This window comes from Entelurus aequoreus, linkage group LG08, assembly GCF_033978785.1.
Source record: "Entelurus aequoreus isolate RoL-2023_Sb linkage group LG08, RoL_Eaeq_v1.1, whole genome shotgun sequence".
Classification (NCBI taxonomy): Eukaryota; Metazoa; Chordata; class Actinopteri; order Syngnathiformes; family Syngnathidae; genus Entelurus; species Entelurus aequoreus.
In genome coordinates, this window is record NC_084738.1 from 81,894,772 (window position 1) to 81,911,546 (window position 16,775).

The 16,775-nt window shown below is 38.1% G+C and overlaps 1 protein-coding gene across 2 annotated transcripts in view; it reads left to right on the top strand.

The window, feature by feature from the left end:
* ap3b1a (adaptor related protein complex 3 subunit beta 1a) overlaps positions 1–16,775 on the top strand; it is a 126,292-nt gene that overhangs the window by 14,408 nt on the left and 95,109 nt on the right. For both annotated transcript variants that reach the window (XM_062057420.1, XM_062057419.1), the window contains exons 2-6: positions 535–610; positions 693–767; positions 3,386–3,481; positions 6,276–6,436; positions 6,501–6,567. In XM_062057420.1, the coding sequence (XP_061913404.1) occupies positions 535–610; positions 693–767; positions 3,386–3,481; positions 6,276–6,436; positions 6,501–6,567 (475 nt within the window). The remainder of the gene's footprint in view (positions 1–534; positions 611–692; positions 768–3,385; positions 3,482–6,275; positions 6,437–6,500; positions 6,568–16,775) is intronic.

Consider the following 16,775-nt stretch of genomic DNA (forward strand, 5'->3'; position numbering starts at 1 on the left):
TGAACACCCAGAGCACCAAGGGAGTTCTTCATCAGAGGGATCTTTTTAGTGGGAGCAATTATCAGAGTTTCTGTTTTGTTAGAATTTATCTGGAGGAAATTTCTGTCGACGAAGATTTGCGCTTCAGCCTGCGACACATAGTCATTTTGATAGTAGGCTATTATAGCTAATATAGACACTTAGGTCATCTTCATTATAAGACTTATATATGGCTTTTCATTTTTTGCGGCTCCAGACAGATTCGTATTTGTGGTCCAATATGGCTCTTTCAACGTTTTGGGTTGCTGACCCCTGGTATAAACACTTTGTAGGGCTCAACATAAGACATCCAACTTCATGGCAAAGACTACTTACTTTCTGCGACAACACATCTAAGACAAACTTAAATGATTGCATACTTATGAATGAGGCTCAGAAGTGTAAAACAAACAGGACATTGCAATATCAGCTCACTGTTCAACGTTACATAAAATAAAACAATGAACATGTTTCAACCTTAAACTGAGTATTGGTGTACTTTTGTTCTGTCCTCAGGAATGAGGACCTCAAAGAAATGCTGGAGAGCAACAAAGAGTCGCTCAAACTGGAAGCCATGAAAAGGATCGTTGGGGTGAGAGTACACAATGAGGTTTTTTGTTATTATTGACTTTTGTCTTTTTAATACATAAACATGCTTATTGTTCCTTGCTCAGCTGATCGCCAAAGGAAAGAATGCGTCCGAGCTGTTCCCCGCCGTGGTGAAGAACGTGGCGAGTAAGAACATTGAGGTACGTTGTTCAAAATGGTGCTTTTATCCAGCAGCGTTTTTATCTCCTCAAATATGTCATTCATAAGTCCTCCAGCAGGGGCAGTGTTTCCGCCTAAGTACCGCCAGTGGAATATTTCTCTCAGTCAAGCAACCACGAACCAGAGAAAAGCATTTTGGGTTGGCGCTGTACCTTCTGCTTCTGATTGATCAATGTCTAAAAAAGTGTAACCTTCAAACTGAGAAACAAAATTTTTTTTGAAAATAATCATTAACTTAGAATTTAATGGCAGTAACACATTGCAAAAAAGTTGTCACAGGGGCATTTTTACCACTGTGTTACATGGCCTTTCCTTTTAACAACACCCAGTAAAGGTTTGGGAACTGAGGAGACACATTTTTGAAGCTTTTCAGGTGGAATTCTTTCCCATTCTTGCTTGATGTACAGCTTAAGTTGTTCAACAGTCCGGGGGTCTCCGTTGTGGTATTTTAGGCTTCATAATGCGCCACACATTTTCAATGGGAGACAGGTCTGGACAACAGGCAGGCCAGTCTAGTACCCGCACTCTTTTACTATGAAGCCACGCTGAAATAAGCAGGGGCGTCCATGATAACGTTGCTTGAATGGCAACATATGTTGCTCCAAAACCTGTATGTACCTTTCAGCATTAATGGTGCCTTCACAGATGTGTAAGTTACCCATGCCTTGGGCAATAATACACCCCCATACCATCACAGATGCTGGCTTTTCAACTTTGCGCCTAGAACAATCCGGATGGTTCTGTTCCTCTTTGGTCCGGAGGACACGCTGTCCACAGTTTCCAAAAACAATTTGAAATGTGGACTCGTCAGACCACAGAACGCTTTTCCACTTTACATCAGTCCATCTTAGATGAGCTCGGGCCCAGCGAAGCCGGTGGCTTTTCTGGGTGTTGTTGATAAATGGCTTTGGCTTTGCATAGTATGGTTTTAACTTGCACTTACAGATGTAGCGACCAACTGTAGTTACTGACAGTGGTTTTCTGAAGTGTTCCTGAGCCCATGTGGTGATATCCTTTACACACTGATGTCGCTTTTTGATGCAGTACTGCCTGAGGCATCCAAGGCACGGGCTTTGCCGCTTACGTGCAGTGATTTCTCCAGATTCTCCGAACCTTTTGATGATATTTCGGAGCGTAGATGGTGAAATCCCTAAATTCCTTGCAATAGCGGGTTGAGAAATGTTGTTCTTAGACAATTTGCTCACACATTTGTTGACAAAGTGGTGACCCTCGCCCCTTCCTTTTTTGTGAATGACTGAGCATTTCATGGAAGCTGCTTTTATACCCAATCATGGCACCCACCTGTTCCCAATTAGCCTGTTCACCTGTGGGATGTTCCAAATAAGTGTTTGATGAGCATTCCTCAACTTTCTCAGTCTTTTTTGCTATTTGTGCAAGCTTTTTTGAAGCATGTTGCAGGCGTCAAATTCCAAATGAGCTAATATTTGCAAAAAATAACAAAGTTTATCAGTTCGAACATTAAATATCTTGTCTTTGCAGTCTATTCAATTAAATATAAGTTGAAAAGGATTAGCAAATCATTGTATTCTGTTTTTATTTACCATTATTTACCATTTACACAACATGCTAACTTCACTGGTTTTGGGGTTTGTATAATTAAATGTAATAATTGAATTAATAATAATGATATTAATATAATAATATGATTTAAATCAAGAGTAGGATTACTAATCCTGTGTTAATATTTCAATGGGCCCCACGGAGTTGGAAAAGTTGGGCCCTGAGGTCAAAAAGGTTAAGAAATCCTGATATAAAATGAATGTATTTATCTCTATTCTAGCCTTTTTGTGATGTAAAAGGTATAGCAGAGCCTTGCATTGGCATTAATGTTAGCCGTATGACCAGAGGCTCTACTTCCTGTCTGCTTTTATCATGAATAATGCTGCTAATTCCACCGGTAATGACCAGAATGATGATGGAGAACTGAAAATGTCAATACTGGCGGCATTAGGAAGCACGGCGCTGATTACGGCTAAAAGCGTAACCTTCCGCCTGACCGCCACCTTAAATAAGCTGGATATGCGAGTCATTATTTTTCATGACTGCTTCTTTCCGCGTTTTCGCAACTTTTCTCGGACAAAACGTGAAATCCGGAAGCTGAACCGCGTGTCCGCCCGTGACAAAACTGTATCACACTGAAATTAACTGAAAATGATACTGTTTTTCCCCCTCATTGTATAATTACAACATTATTATTTTATAATTCACTTCATTTTAATCTAAAATATTTCAACTTTATTCTTTTCACACTGTTTAAATTTTCTTTTTTGTTATACAATTATGACATTTTATTTCCTAAAAAAATAATATTCTTTGTTAAATCACAACCATTATTCATATTTTTTACTGAAATTTACAACATTTTTCTCATACTTAAATTATTATTTTTTTGTCCGGTTTTGTTATTAAAACTGTCTGTAAAAAGTAGTTTCTTGTAACATAGTGAATTTATTCATTATATTAATATTTTTTAATTGTTGAGTTTGATAAATGATGAAATATTAGGCACGCTCACAACAGGAGACCTTTGAAACAATAAAGCGCCAGAATAAATGTGCAATTGTGTTGTGTTTGGCAGCTGAAGAAGCTGGTCTACGTGTACCTGGTGAGGTACGCCGAAGAGCAGCAGGACCTGGCTCTGCTCTCCATCAGCACCTTCCAGCGAGCCCTCAAGGTAAGAAACGACAGACTTCATATCGCCATCCAGCCTTTTTCCTGCAACCAAAAATGTCCCATATTTGGAAGAAATGTCTCGTAGGAACGTGCCTGATGAATGACTTTATTGAAGGATTTCAGCTCTTGGCAGCAACCAGCAGAGGGTGCAGTTTGTTCACTCCTAAATTGGCTGCTGTAAAAACCGTAAAAAGCGGGAAATACCTTGTTTGTGCGACCAATTTAAACTATAGCAAGTTTTTTTGTAAATACTCTCACCCCTCACCACATTAGCTTCACATCAGAATCAGAATCAGAAATTAAGATTTTCAGCACACAAAAAAATTCAGTCCAAGCCTGGGCTCTGGAGAGGGGGTCCAGACTGAGGCCAAGGAGAGAAAAAAACCTCCTAGCCATAGCACACATAAGCATGTGTGTAAGAGGGAAACATCAAAGAACACAAAGGACATTAAAGGGGCGGCATAGCTCGGTTGGTAGAGTGGCCGTGCCGGCAACTGGAGGGTTCCAGATTCGATTCGTGCTTCCGCCATCCTAGTCACTGCCGTGGTGTCCTTGGGCAAGACACTTTACCCACCTGCTCCCAGTGCCACCCACACTAGTTTAAATGTAACTTAGATCAGTGCTTTTTCAACCACTGTGCCGCGGCACACTAGTGTGCCGTGAGATACAGTCTGGTGTGCCGTGGGAGATTATCTAATTTAGTTGTGGTTTCCCTCTCTGCATGAAAGTTTAAAATGAGCATATATCAATGCCGTATAAAGAAGAATGTTTTAATGTAGACACATAGAATCATCATACTGCTGTGATTATATGCATCAAGTGTTCATTCAAGGCTAAGGCAAAATATCCAGATATATATGGTGTATCGTGACATGGCCTAAAAATATCGAGATATTAATAAAAGGCCATATCGCCCAGCCCTAGGACAAAATTATGTTGACCCAATACTGTCATCAGTGAAGCATACACACAAACATATTAAAGGCCTACTGAAATGAATTTTTTTTATTTAAACGGGGATAGGAGATCCATTCTATGTGTCATACTTGATTATTTCGCGATATTGCCATATTTTTGCTGAAAGGATTTAGTAGAGAACATCGACGATAAAGTTCGCAACTTTTGGTTGCTGATAAAAAAGCCTTGCCTGTACCGGAAGTAGCGTGACGTCGCAGGTTGAAAGGCTCCTCACATTTCCCCATTGTTAACAGCAGCAGCGAGAGCGTTTCGGCCCGAGAAAGCGACGATTACCCCATTAATTTGAGCGAGGATGAAAGATTCGTGGATGAGGAACGTAAGAGTGTAGGACTAGAGTGCAGTGCAGGACGTATCTTTTTTTGCTCTGACCGTAACTTAGGTAAAAGGGCTCATTGGATTCCACACTTTCTCCTTTTTCTATTGTGGATCACTGATTTGTTTTTTAAACCACCTCGGATACTATATCCTCTTGAAAATGAGAGTCGAGAACGCGAAATGGACATTCACAGTGACTTTTATCTCCACAACAATACATCGGTGAAGCACTTTAGCTACGGAGCTAACGTGATAGCATCATGCTTAAATGCAGATAGAAACAAAAGAAATAAGCCCCTGACTGGAAGGATAGACAGAAGATCAACAATACTACCAAACTCTGGACCTGTAACCACACGGTTAATGCTGTCCAACCTGGCGAAGCCTAGCATTGCTGTTGCTAACGACGGCATTGAAGCTAACTTAGCTACGGGACCTCGACAGAGCTATGCTAAAAACATTAGCTATCCACCTACGCCAGCCCTCATCTGCTCATCAACACCCGTGCTCACCTGCGTTCCAGCAATCGACGGCGCGACGAAGGACTTCACCCGATCATCGATGCGGTCGGCGGCTAGCGTCGGACAGCGCGTCTGCTATCCTCAAAGTCCTCCTGGTTGTGTTGCTGCAGCCAGCCGCTAATACACCGATCCCACCTACAGCTTTCTTCTTTGCAGTCTCCATTGTTCATTAAACAAATTGCAAGAGATTCACCAACACAGATGTCCAGAATACTGTGGAATTTTGCGATGAAAACAGAGCTGTTTGTATTGGGATACAATGTGTCCGAATACTTCCGTTTCAACCATCGACGTCACGCGCATACGTCATCATACATAGACGTTTTCAACCGGAAGTTTCGCGGGAAATTTAAAATTGCACTTTATAAGTAAACCCGGCCGTATTGGCATGTGTTGCAATGTTAAGATTTCATCATTGATATATAAACTATCAGACTGCGTGGTCGGTAGTAGTGGCTTTCAGTAGGCCTTTAAACAGTGGGCTTTATAACATTCAGGAAAGTTTGTGTCATGTTTGTCCTCAAACAACAAACATACTAAAACAAAAAAAACAAAAATTTTCCCCCATCTTTTTCCATTTTCAATCCTTTTTAAAATAATGCTCCTTGGAGCCACTAGAGTGGCACTAAAGAGCCGCGGTTTTGCTGACCCCCACGTTAGGTTCTAAGAATTCATATCATAGTACTCTGCCAATATAAATTGATTCATTAGTTTTTAAATCATTACCTGAGAGAGGACTGAGAAATAGCCGTACTTGCCAGTGACCAGCAGAGAGTGCAACTCATTTTTTGCCGCTGAAAAATAACCAGAGAAGAAAAATTTTGCACCATTTTGAAGAAAGTTATGAATATGATAGACTGGTCAAAAGTGAATGTAGTGAGGTTCCCGAAGTTGGCGAGCGCCCATCGCATCGCTACGCATCTTTCACGTGGTTCCCAAATAGTAGGTCATCCATGTAGTTTATTCATGTCTTCATGGCAGGATCCGAACCAGCTCATCCGGGCCAGCGCCTTGAGGGTCCTGTCCAGCATCCGAGTGCCCATCATCGTCCCCATCATGATGCTGGCCATCAAGGAGGCGGCAGCGGACCTGTCCCCCTACGTGAGGAAGACGTCCGCCCACGCCATCCAGAAGCTCTACAGGTACACGCTAAGCGGATCTAATTGTGCTCTGGTTTTACGCTGACGTCCATTTTTTGACCCTCAGCCTGGACCCCGACCAGAAGGAGCATCTGATTGAAGTGGTAGAGAAACTGCTGAAGGACAAAAGCACTGTGAGTTTTTCATATTTGGATACCTTTTTGTTGCAGGAACATCAACTGGACCTTCTTTTTCTACATGCTCTTAACTATCTGCACACGCCAATGTTTACTTTTTAATTAAGTAAACGCGGTCTCAAAAGAATATAACCCGCGGAGCCCCTGAGCTTTCAGTTCAGTTCCAGTTTATTCCGAACATGCGTATGATACAATGTAACGCATCACATAGTTCCAGTTGTTTCATTACAGTACGTCCGAAGAGGAGTAGGAAGAAGCTGATGTTATTTAATCCTATCCCTTTTCATATCACAGCAATTGTTTCCCATTCCTTGTTCTCTGTAACAGAACAGTGAATAAATAAGTAAGTAAACAAATATTAAATACATAAATAATCTTTATCTAAAAAAAAAAAGATTCAAGATATGTATCATAATTGTTCTTCTGTGTACTTTGTGAACACTTGTACCGTATTTTCCGGACCATAGGGCGCAACGGATTATAAGGCGCACTGCAGATGAGCGGGTCTCGTCAGGTCTATTTTCATACAAAAGGCGCACCGGATTTTAGGGCGCATTATAGTTCCTTGGGTGAATAATGTAAACTCACTACACCGGTAGGTTTTAGCGCTTTTAATGGCGAGTTTACTGACAGATATAAGTAAGAACTTTACACTACTTTGTATTAGAAATGGCAACAGCGGAGGATAAATGTCCCATAATAAGAAGGTAGAGAAAAAAAGAAGCTTATCGACTACAAAGGCGGAAGCGCGCACATTTTCAGGACTTATGCAGATCCCAAATACAGATAGCAGGTACCAGAAGGTAAGAAAAGTTGCTTTTGCATAATATTGCGAAACAAAACGCCAGATAATGTCTTACCTTATACACGCACCATAATAATACTCGTATGTCGAAGCACAGTACAATCCATCAAGAGGTGCGGCTTCATAGCTTACCAAAGTCCTACTAAAACATTTTGGTAGATTTTTGAGCGCTTTGTGTAATGTTCCATATTTTCAATGGAACATATGAAATGTCGGTGTTTACTTGAGTCATATTGCAGTCTACACGTATCTGTTATGTGTGACTGCCATCATATTGCATTCTACACGTATCTCTTATGTGTGACTGCCATCTACTGGTCACACTTATCATTTCAACATGTACCAAATAAAATTGCTTCGAGGTCGGTAATATAAATACAGTCCATTATACAGCATTATTCACATGTGAATAATATAGTCTATTATACAGCCTTATTCACGTGTGAATAATATAAATACAGTCTAATGAGCATTATTCACGTGTGAATAATATAAATACAGTCTATCATACAGCATTATTCACATGTGAATAATATAAATGCAGTCTATTATACAGCATAATTCACATGTGTATAATATAAATACAGTCTATTATACAGCATTATTCACGTGTGAATAATATAAATACAGTCTATTATACAGCATTATTCACGTGTGAATAATATAAATACAGTCTATCATACAGCATTATTCACATGTGAATAATATATATGCAGTCTATTATACAGCATTATTCACATGTGTATAATATAAATACAGTCTATTATACAGCATTATTCACGTGTGAATAATATAAATACAGCATTATTCACTTGTGAATAATATAGTCTATTATACAGCATTATACACATGTGAATAATATAAATACAGTCTATTATACAGCATTATTCACATGTGAATAATATAAATACAGTCTATTATACAAAATTATACACGTGAATAATATAAATACAGTCTGTTATACAGCTTTATTTATGTGTGAATAATATAAATACAGTCTATTACACAGCATTATTCACGTGTGAATAATATAAATACAGTCTATTATAAAGCATTATTCACATGTGAATAATATAAATACAGTCTATTATACAGCATTATTCATGTGTGAATAATATAAATACAGTCTATTATACAGCATTATTCATGTGTGAATAATATAAATAGTCTATTATACAGCATTATTAACGTGTGAATAATATAAATACAGTCTATCATACAGCATTATTCACATGTGAATAATATAAATGCAGTCTATTATACAGCATTATTCACATTTGAATAATATAAATACAGTCTATTATACAGAATTATTCACGTGTGAATAATACAAATAGTCTATTATACAGCATTATTCACTTGTGAATAATATAAATACAGTCTATTATACAGCATTATTCACGTGTGAATAATATAAATAGTCTATTATACAGCATTATTCACTTGTGAATAATATAGTCTATTATACAGCATTATACACATGTGAATAATATAAATACAGTCTATTATACAGCATTATTCACATGTGAATATTTATAAATACAGTCTATTATACAACATTATACACATGTGAATAATATAAATACAGTCTGTTATACAGCATTATTCACGTGTGAATAATATAAATACAGTCTATTATACAGCATTATTCACGTGTGAATAATATAAATACAGTCTAATATACAAAATTATACACATGTGAATAATATAAATACAGTCTGTTATACAGCTTTATTCATGTGTGAATAATATAAATACAGTATTATACAGCATTATTCACGTGTGAATAATATAAATGCAGTCTTTTATACAGCATTATTCACATTTGAATAATATAAATACAGTCTATTATAAAGAATTATTCACGTGTGAATAATACAAATAGTCTATTATACAGCATTATTCACTTGTGAATAATATAAATACAGTCTATTATACAGCATTATTCACGTGTGAATAATATAAATAGTCTATTATACAGCATTATTCACTTGTGAATAATATAATCTATTATACAGCATTATACACATGTGAATAATATAAATACAGTCTATTATACAGCATTATTCACATGTGAATATTTATAAATACAGTCTATTATACAACATTGTACACATGTGAATAATATAAATACAGCCTGTTATACAGCATTATTCACGTGTGAATAATATAAATACAGTCTATTATACAGCATTATTCACATGTGAATAATATAAATACAGTCTATTATACAAAATTATACACATGTGAATAATATAAATACAGTCTGTTATACAGCTTTATTCATGTGTGAATAATATAGTCTATTATACAGCATTATTCACGTGTGAATAATATAAATACAGTCTATTATACAGCATTATTCACATGTGAATAATATAGTCTATTATACAGCATTATTCATGTGTGAATAATATAAATACAGTCTATTATACAGCATTATTCACATGCGAATAATATAAATACAGTCTATTATTCTGCATTATTCACGTGTGAATAATATAAATACAGTCAATTATACAGCATTATTCACGTGTGAATAATATAAATACAGTCTATTATACAGCATTATTCACGTGTGAATAATATAAATACAGTCTATTATACAGCATTATTCACATGTGAATAATATAAATACAGTCTATTATACAGCATTATTCAGATGTGAATAATATAAATACAGTCTATTATACAGCATTATTCATGTGTGAACAATATAAATACAGTCTATTATACAGCATTATTCACATGTGAATAATATAAATACAGTCTATTATACATTCAAGTACAGTCAAAGTGCCACCGCATTGCAAATGAGACTTAAATGGTATATGAAAACAATATCTAACCACTGGACAGTACAATGATCATAAGTAGCTAAATGTTGCTTGTTTTTATTTATTTTTTAATTAAAAAATTAACATTTATTAACACACAAACATACCAAGAAGTTTGGCCGCCGCAGGTGCCGTTCAGGCCACTGGAGGGCGCCCCAGTCAAGCGCTTCCTGGTCTAAGCCGCTGTGTCCCACAGTTCATTCTGGCAATGCCACGCTTTGTTAACACCCACTTAAACCTGCAGGTCTTCAGATGCTCCTGGTTAAGTGTCCATTTGCGGGGGATTTCTGGCCTGGTGCTTTTTTTTTTCTTTTTTTTATTACTGCCACCGACTTCAGTCCCTCCACACATAAATCACTTGGACTGTCAAATTCAGCGTCAAGATGCACGATTAGAAGTCACATATTTATGGCGGCAGGCGTCATTATGTATTCATAGCATACACTTATCATTATGCAAACAAATAAAGCAGCTTAGGCCAACGGGAGGGAAGGCGGGCCAGGGAGCAGATGTATAGCATATTTAGCCGCAGACGCTAACGAAGACAGATGACTTCTCCCCGCTCGGAGCGCACATGTGAGGCCCCGCGGCGCCATCATCGCACAGTCGCACAAGTGCTATCCCGCTGATTGGTGGTGAAAAAGCTCCTGTGAATATTTAATACCCGCCAACAAGTGCATTTTTATGACGCAAGGAGGTACGGTCGACTTAATATTTTATTTTTATGTCTCGCTGTATCTGTACTGCTGAATTACAAAGAGTCGAGGTTTAGTTAAAATCTGGTTTGTCTTTCCAAAGGTGCCAGCTAGGTAAAATAAATAGGGGTGCACCAACAAAAATGGATTCACATCTTGATTCTAAATCGATTCATAATGTTGATTAAAAAAATATAAATATATTCATATTTTCTGGTACCTGCTGTTGCGTCTGACCAGTCTTCCTCTCAGGGAATTAAAGTCACTGGTCAATCCCAAGTTATTTCAGATGACATATATGCAGAGTAAGAAGGACCATCAAGACAGAATAGGAATATTATCAAGTTTTACTAAAGCTTTAGGAGACCAGTCTTTACAAATGCGGTAATACCAGCATCCAGAAGTGGTCTGAAAATCAAACGGGAAGAGACAACTTATTGAATACGAAAACAGCCCCCACCCTGCCCAGAAAGGAATACAGCCTCTTTGTTCGAATACTGATAAGGTAAAAAGGAAGTACAACAACTCCCACATTCCAACGCTTCAAGGTAAGGCACACAGTTTACTTGCGGACATAAGATACAAGCAAAAAGAGTACACATGGGAAAATATTAGCTGCTTTAAACTAAGGCTGAAACGACGATGTCATTGGTTACATAAATACGTCGACACCTTTTTTGTGCCTCGACGCGTTGCATATTTACGTCACGCTACCGTCAAGGCGAAGCGCAAAGCAGACGATCAAAGCAGACGATGCGAGCGGTGCGAGCGAGGGGGAAAAATCACGCCAAAAGTCGTCAAAAGTGTGGAAGTATTTCAATACACAGCCTAATAATGTTGTTGTATGCACACTGTGTCGAGTGGAAATGGCCTATCATAGCAGCACAACGGCTATGAACAAACATTTGAAAAGAAAACCATCAACTAGTCAATCGTCCGCGTGAGCATACGTTGTCATCATTACACAAAAACATGAATGTGTCATTTGTATCTGCTAGGGGTGTAACGGTACGTGTTTTGTATTGAACCGTTTCGGTACGGGGCTTTCGGTTCGGTACGGGGTTGTACCGAACGAGTTTCTAAGCTAAAGCTAACTTTAGCTGCTAAAGTCTTAACAAGCTGCTTCGCTCCTTCTGCCTCTGTCTTAGCACGCAGCATTGTCCCACCCACACAACCATCTGATTGGTACACACGAAGCATTATCAGCCAATCAGCAGTGCGTATTCAGAGCGCATGTAGTCAGCGCTTCAGCGTGGAGCAGATAGGTGTTTAGCAGGTGAGCATCAGGCAGCGGACTCTCCCCAAATGATAATAAACACCTCCCAGTCAACTACTAGTAACATCACTATGAGCCCGTTGACCTTATAGAAACTTAAACTGCAGCTCAGCTCACTCGCAGTCCTGGCTTGAGGTGAAGGCTAATTAGCTCTCAGTTCCAGCCACATCGACCCCTTCTGAGCGCTTATTTTCAGCTGCTGGGAATATTGTAAACAAGAAAAGAACCAGAGCATGTAGACATGCTAACCTTTCTTCATTACAACTGTTAGTCACTCACTGGAATGAGTAGAATTGGTTATTGTGTACTGTGCTGGACTGGATGTTTATTTTGCACATTTTAAAACAATACTTAATGTTTACAGTGCTCCAGAATATTTAATTTGGCACTTTTTTGTATTGGATGTTTATCTTTATTTTTGCACATTTTAGCAAATAAGCAATACTTTCACTTTTGTTGAAATGTTTACACTGTTGTTACAGAATATTTCGTTTTACACTTTTTTGTATTGGATGTTTATCTTTATTTTTGCACATTTTAAAGCAAAATAAGCAATACTTTTACTTTTGAAATGCTTATACTATTGCAGAATATTAAGATTTGCACTGGATGTTGACTTTTATATTTGCACATTAAAAAGCAAATAAGCTACTTTTAATTTTGTTAAAGGTTAAAAGTTTTAAATGTTTACATTGTTACAGAATATTTAGTCATGTTGTTGTCAATGTTGACTGAGTGGCCATACTTCTTTTTTTTTTGTAAATAAAAGCCATGCCTTTTGAAAAAATTGGCCTACATTTATTTTTTCATCTTCATTTTGAATAAAAAAATAATCGATAAAAGGAAAAATAATCTATAGATTAATCGAAAAAAATCTATAGATCAACCGATTAATCGAAAATAATAATCTATAGATTAATCGATAGAAAAATAATCGTTAGCTGCAGCCTTACTTTAAACATGACTATGAATAAAGAAAAAACTCTTTTAAATATATGCATTCTCCACACTGCTAATCTGTATTTGGGATCTGCATAAGTCCTGAAAATGTGCGCGCGTCCGCCTTTGTAGTCTGTGCTGACTCCGTAGTCTATAAGCTTCTTCTTTTTCGTCTATCTTCTTGTTATGGGACGTTCATCCTCCGCGGTTGCCATTTCTAATATAAAGTAGTGTAAAGTTCTTACTTATATCTGTCAGTAAACTCACCATGAAAGCGCTAAAACATACCGGTGTATTGAGTTTACATTATTCACCCAAGGAACTTTAGTTATTAGAGAGTTCCGGTCGGACGCTTTTTCACGGCGTTGTTGTTGCACTAGTGAGCCACGGATGAGGAGATGCTGCTCCGTTGTTGATTGAAGTAAAGTCTGAATGTCATTAAAACAGTTAGCTCCATCTTTTGACACTTCTTCCACTCCCGTCCTTGCACGCTACACCGCTACAACAAAGATGACAGGGAGAAGACGCTGTTGAAGGTGAGCCACGTAAATAAAACCGCCCACAAAACGGCGCATCCTGAAGTGACCGTCAGAAAGCAACTTGAAGATGATGTGAAAAACATCATCTATGCATGCGACATTTTGACCAAAGAACCACCATTACATGTTATGTAGACCAGTGGTCCCCAACCTTTTTTGCACCAAGGACCGGTTTAAAGTAGGCATTATTTTCAGGGACCAGCTTTCCTCATGTGCCAGATAAAAATACAGCAAAAATAAGTGCATGAAAAATTCAACTCCGTATAACACTGAATTAGTGGGAGCCCTGGGCTTGTTTCTTTGCAATGAGATGCAGATGGAAATCAGCCTTTGGCTACAATCTGTCACATTTATATTTGATATGTTCATTAATGTGCATTGTATCATGTCACACAGCTATAACAAATGGCAACTTCCTATGAGGAGTGTTATTGTACATCTATAAACAATCTTATTGGTGTGTCTAGCGGGACAGGCGAAAGTTAAGTTGGCGAAAATGCAGTAGTTTATAAATTATTTAATGTTTCTCTGCGGCCCGGTAGCAAAATGCGTCACGGACGGGTCCGGGGTTGGGAACCACTGCTTTACAGTACAGATAAGATCGACATTTCGTCGCATTAGCTCGTTGTAGTGCAGGATAAAAGAGCAATAATATGCAGATTTAAATAAATAGATTACTGTACAGATAAATATATTGCACTTTTTCATAGGCATCAAAATGTAGTCCATTAAAAATTATTTCATGTTTCTCTGCGGCCCGGTAGCAAATGACTCACGGACCGGTGGTTGGGGACCGCTGATGTAGACCACAAGGAAGTCTTTTACATTTAGAAAAAAATCATAATAATATGACCCCTTTTAATGCGCCTTGTAGTCCGATGCGCTTTATATATGAAAAAAAGATAATAAAAAAAAATAGACCATTCATCGGCAGTGGGCTTTATAACCCGGTGCGCCTTTGGTCCGGAAAATACGGGAGTTGTTTATTGCTCTTTTTTTCCCATTCCAACAGCGTCCATAGAAATTACGTGCAGATGTACTGGCCGGTTATGCAAATTATGCGATGACGTCATGTGGGAGAACACAGAAATTGCTTTTAAACCTTTTTCCGTCATAACCAGCAGTATTTGAAACGAGAAAAGCACGAAAAAGTGAAAAGACCTCCGCCAGGCCGATATCTCCTAATAGTAAAGAATCTTTTTTTTTTTTTAATCCTAAATGCAGACAGTCTGTAATCTGGATCACCCCCAAAATGTAATCACTTGTTCACATCCTTGTCCTTTTTCTCACATTTCCTCAACGTTTAATCGAAATTCACTCATAACTTTTTAGCTTTGTTGCTAACTAACAGACAGACATACACTACCGTTCAAAAGTTTGGGGTGCCCCAAACAATTTTGTGGAATAGCCTTCATTTCTAAGAACAAGAATAGACTGTCGAGTTTCTGATGAAAGTTCTCTTTTTCTGGCCATTTTGAGCGTTTAATTGACCCCACAAATGTGATGCTCCAGAAACTCAATCTGCTCAAAGGAAGGTCAGTTTTGTAGCTTCTGTAACGAGCTAAACTGTTTTGAGATGTGTGAACATGATTGCACAAGGGTTTTCTAATCATCAATTAGCCTTCTAAGCCAATGAGCAAACACATTGTACCATTAAAACACTGGAGTGATAGTTGCTGGAAATGGGCCTCTATACACCTATGTAGATATTGCACCAAAAACCAGACATTTGCAGCTAGAATAGTCATTTACCACATTAGCAATGTATAGAGTGTAGTTCTTTAAAGTTAAGACTAGTTTAAAGTTATCTTCATTGAAAAGTACAGTGCTTTTCCTTCAAAAATAAGGACATTTCAATGTGACCCCAAACTTTTGAACGGTAGTGTACATACATACCCCAGCGAATATAAAAGGTAATTAATTGAAGGATGAATAAAATTGCCATGTCTGTGCGCGTTTGTTTTCTTCGTCTAGAGTGTCCGCCCTGAGATGGGTAGGTCGTGAGTTCAAACCCCGGCCGAGTCATACCAAAGACTATAAAAATTGGACCCATTATCTCCTTGCTTGGCACTCAGCATCAAGGGTTGGAATTGGGGGTTAAATCACCAAAAATGATTCCCGGGCGTGGCCACCGCTGCTGCTCACTGCTCCCCTCACCTCCCAGGGGGTGATCAAGGGTGATGGGTCAAATGCAGAGATTAATTTCGCCACACCTAGTGTGTGTGTGTGTGTGTGACTATCATGGGTACTTTAACTTTAACTGTCACTATATGGGAATGAAATACATGGAGTGAACCATCTTGTTAGTCATTCACTCTTTTTGTCTCTGTGGGTGGAGGTGGGGTAGCACACACACACACACACACACACACACACACACACACAAAGAAGTTGAGCTTTGTAACGTAAACCTAAGGTAATGATCCGAATGACACACACACTGAAGTCTCTTTGGTGCCCTCACAAACAATCAGAAATCACAAAAATCATTATTTTTAACAACCATATCGTTTAAGAAACATATTTTCCAGACTGTAGAGCGCAACGGTCGGTAAGCTGCACAAACCACAACATTTTAGAGAACATTTTTTTCCCCCATATATTAGCCGCACCAGACTATAAGCCTTGGATGGCGAATAAGTTATTTACACATAAATATTTTGTAAATTTTTATTTACATACCTAATTGTTTCCAAACGGTGCCTTTTCCTAAAATATTACCCGCACCGGACTATAAGCCACAGATAGCGAAATAAGTTATTTACACTGAAATAATTTGTAAATGTTTATTTACATACGGTACAATGGTGCCTGTAACACGGCAGTAAAACGGCTGATCAGTGCCTTTAAGGTTTATTGGCGCTCTGTACTTCTCCCTATGTCCGTGTACACAGCGGCGCTTTAAAAAGTCATACATTTTACTTTTTGAAACCAATACCGATAATTTCCGATATCACATTTTAAAGCATTTATCGGCCGATAATATCGGCAGTCTGATATTATTGGACATCTCTAATGAAAACACTCCCACAGACATCACACATGGGACGGTTTGGTAAGTATAAATAGTTTTAGTTATATTGTAAAACTGTCGGTACATGGAAAAGTTGGCGA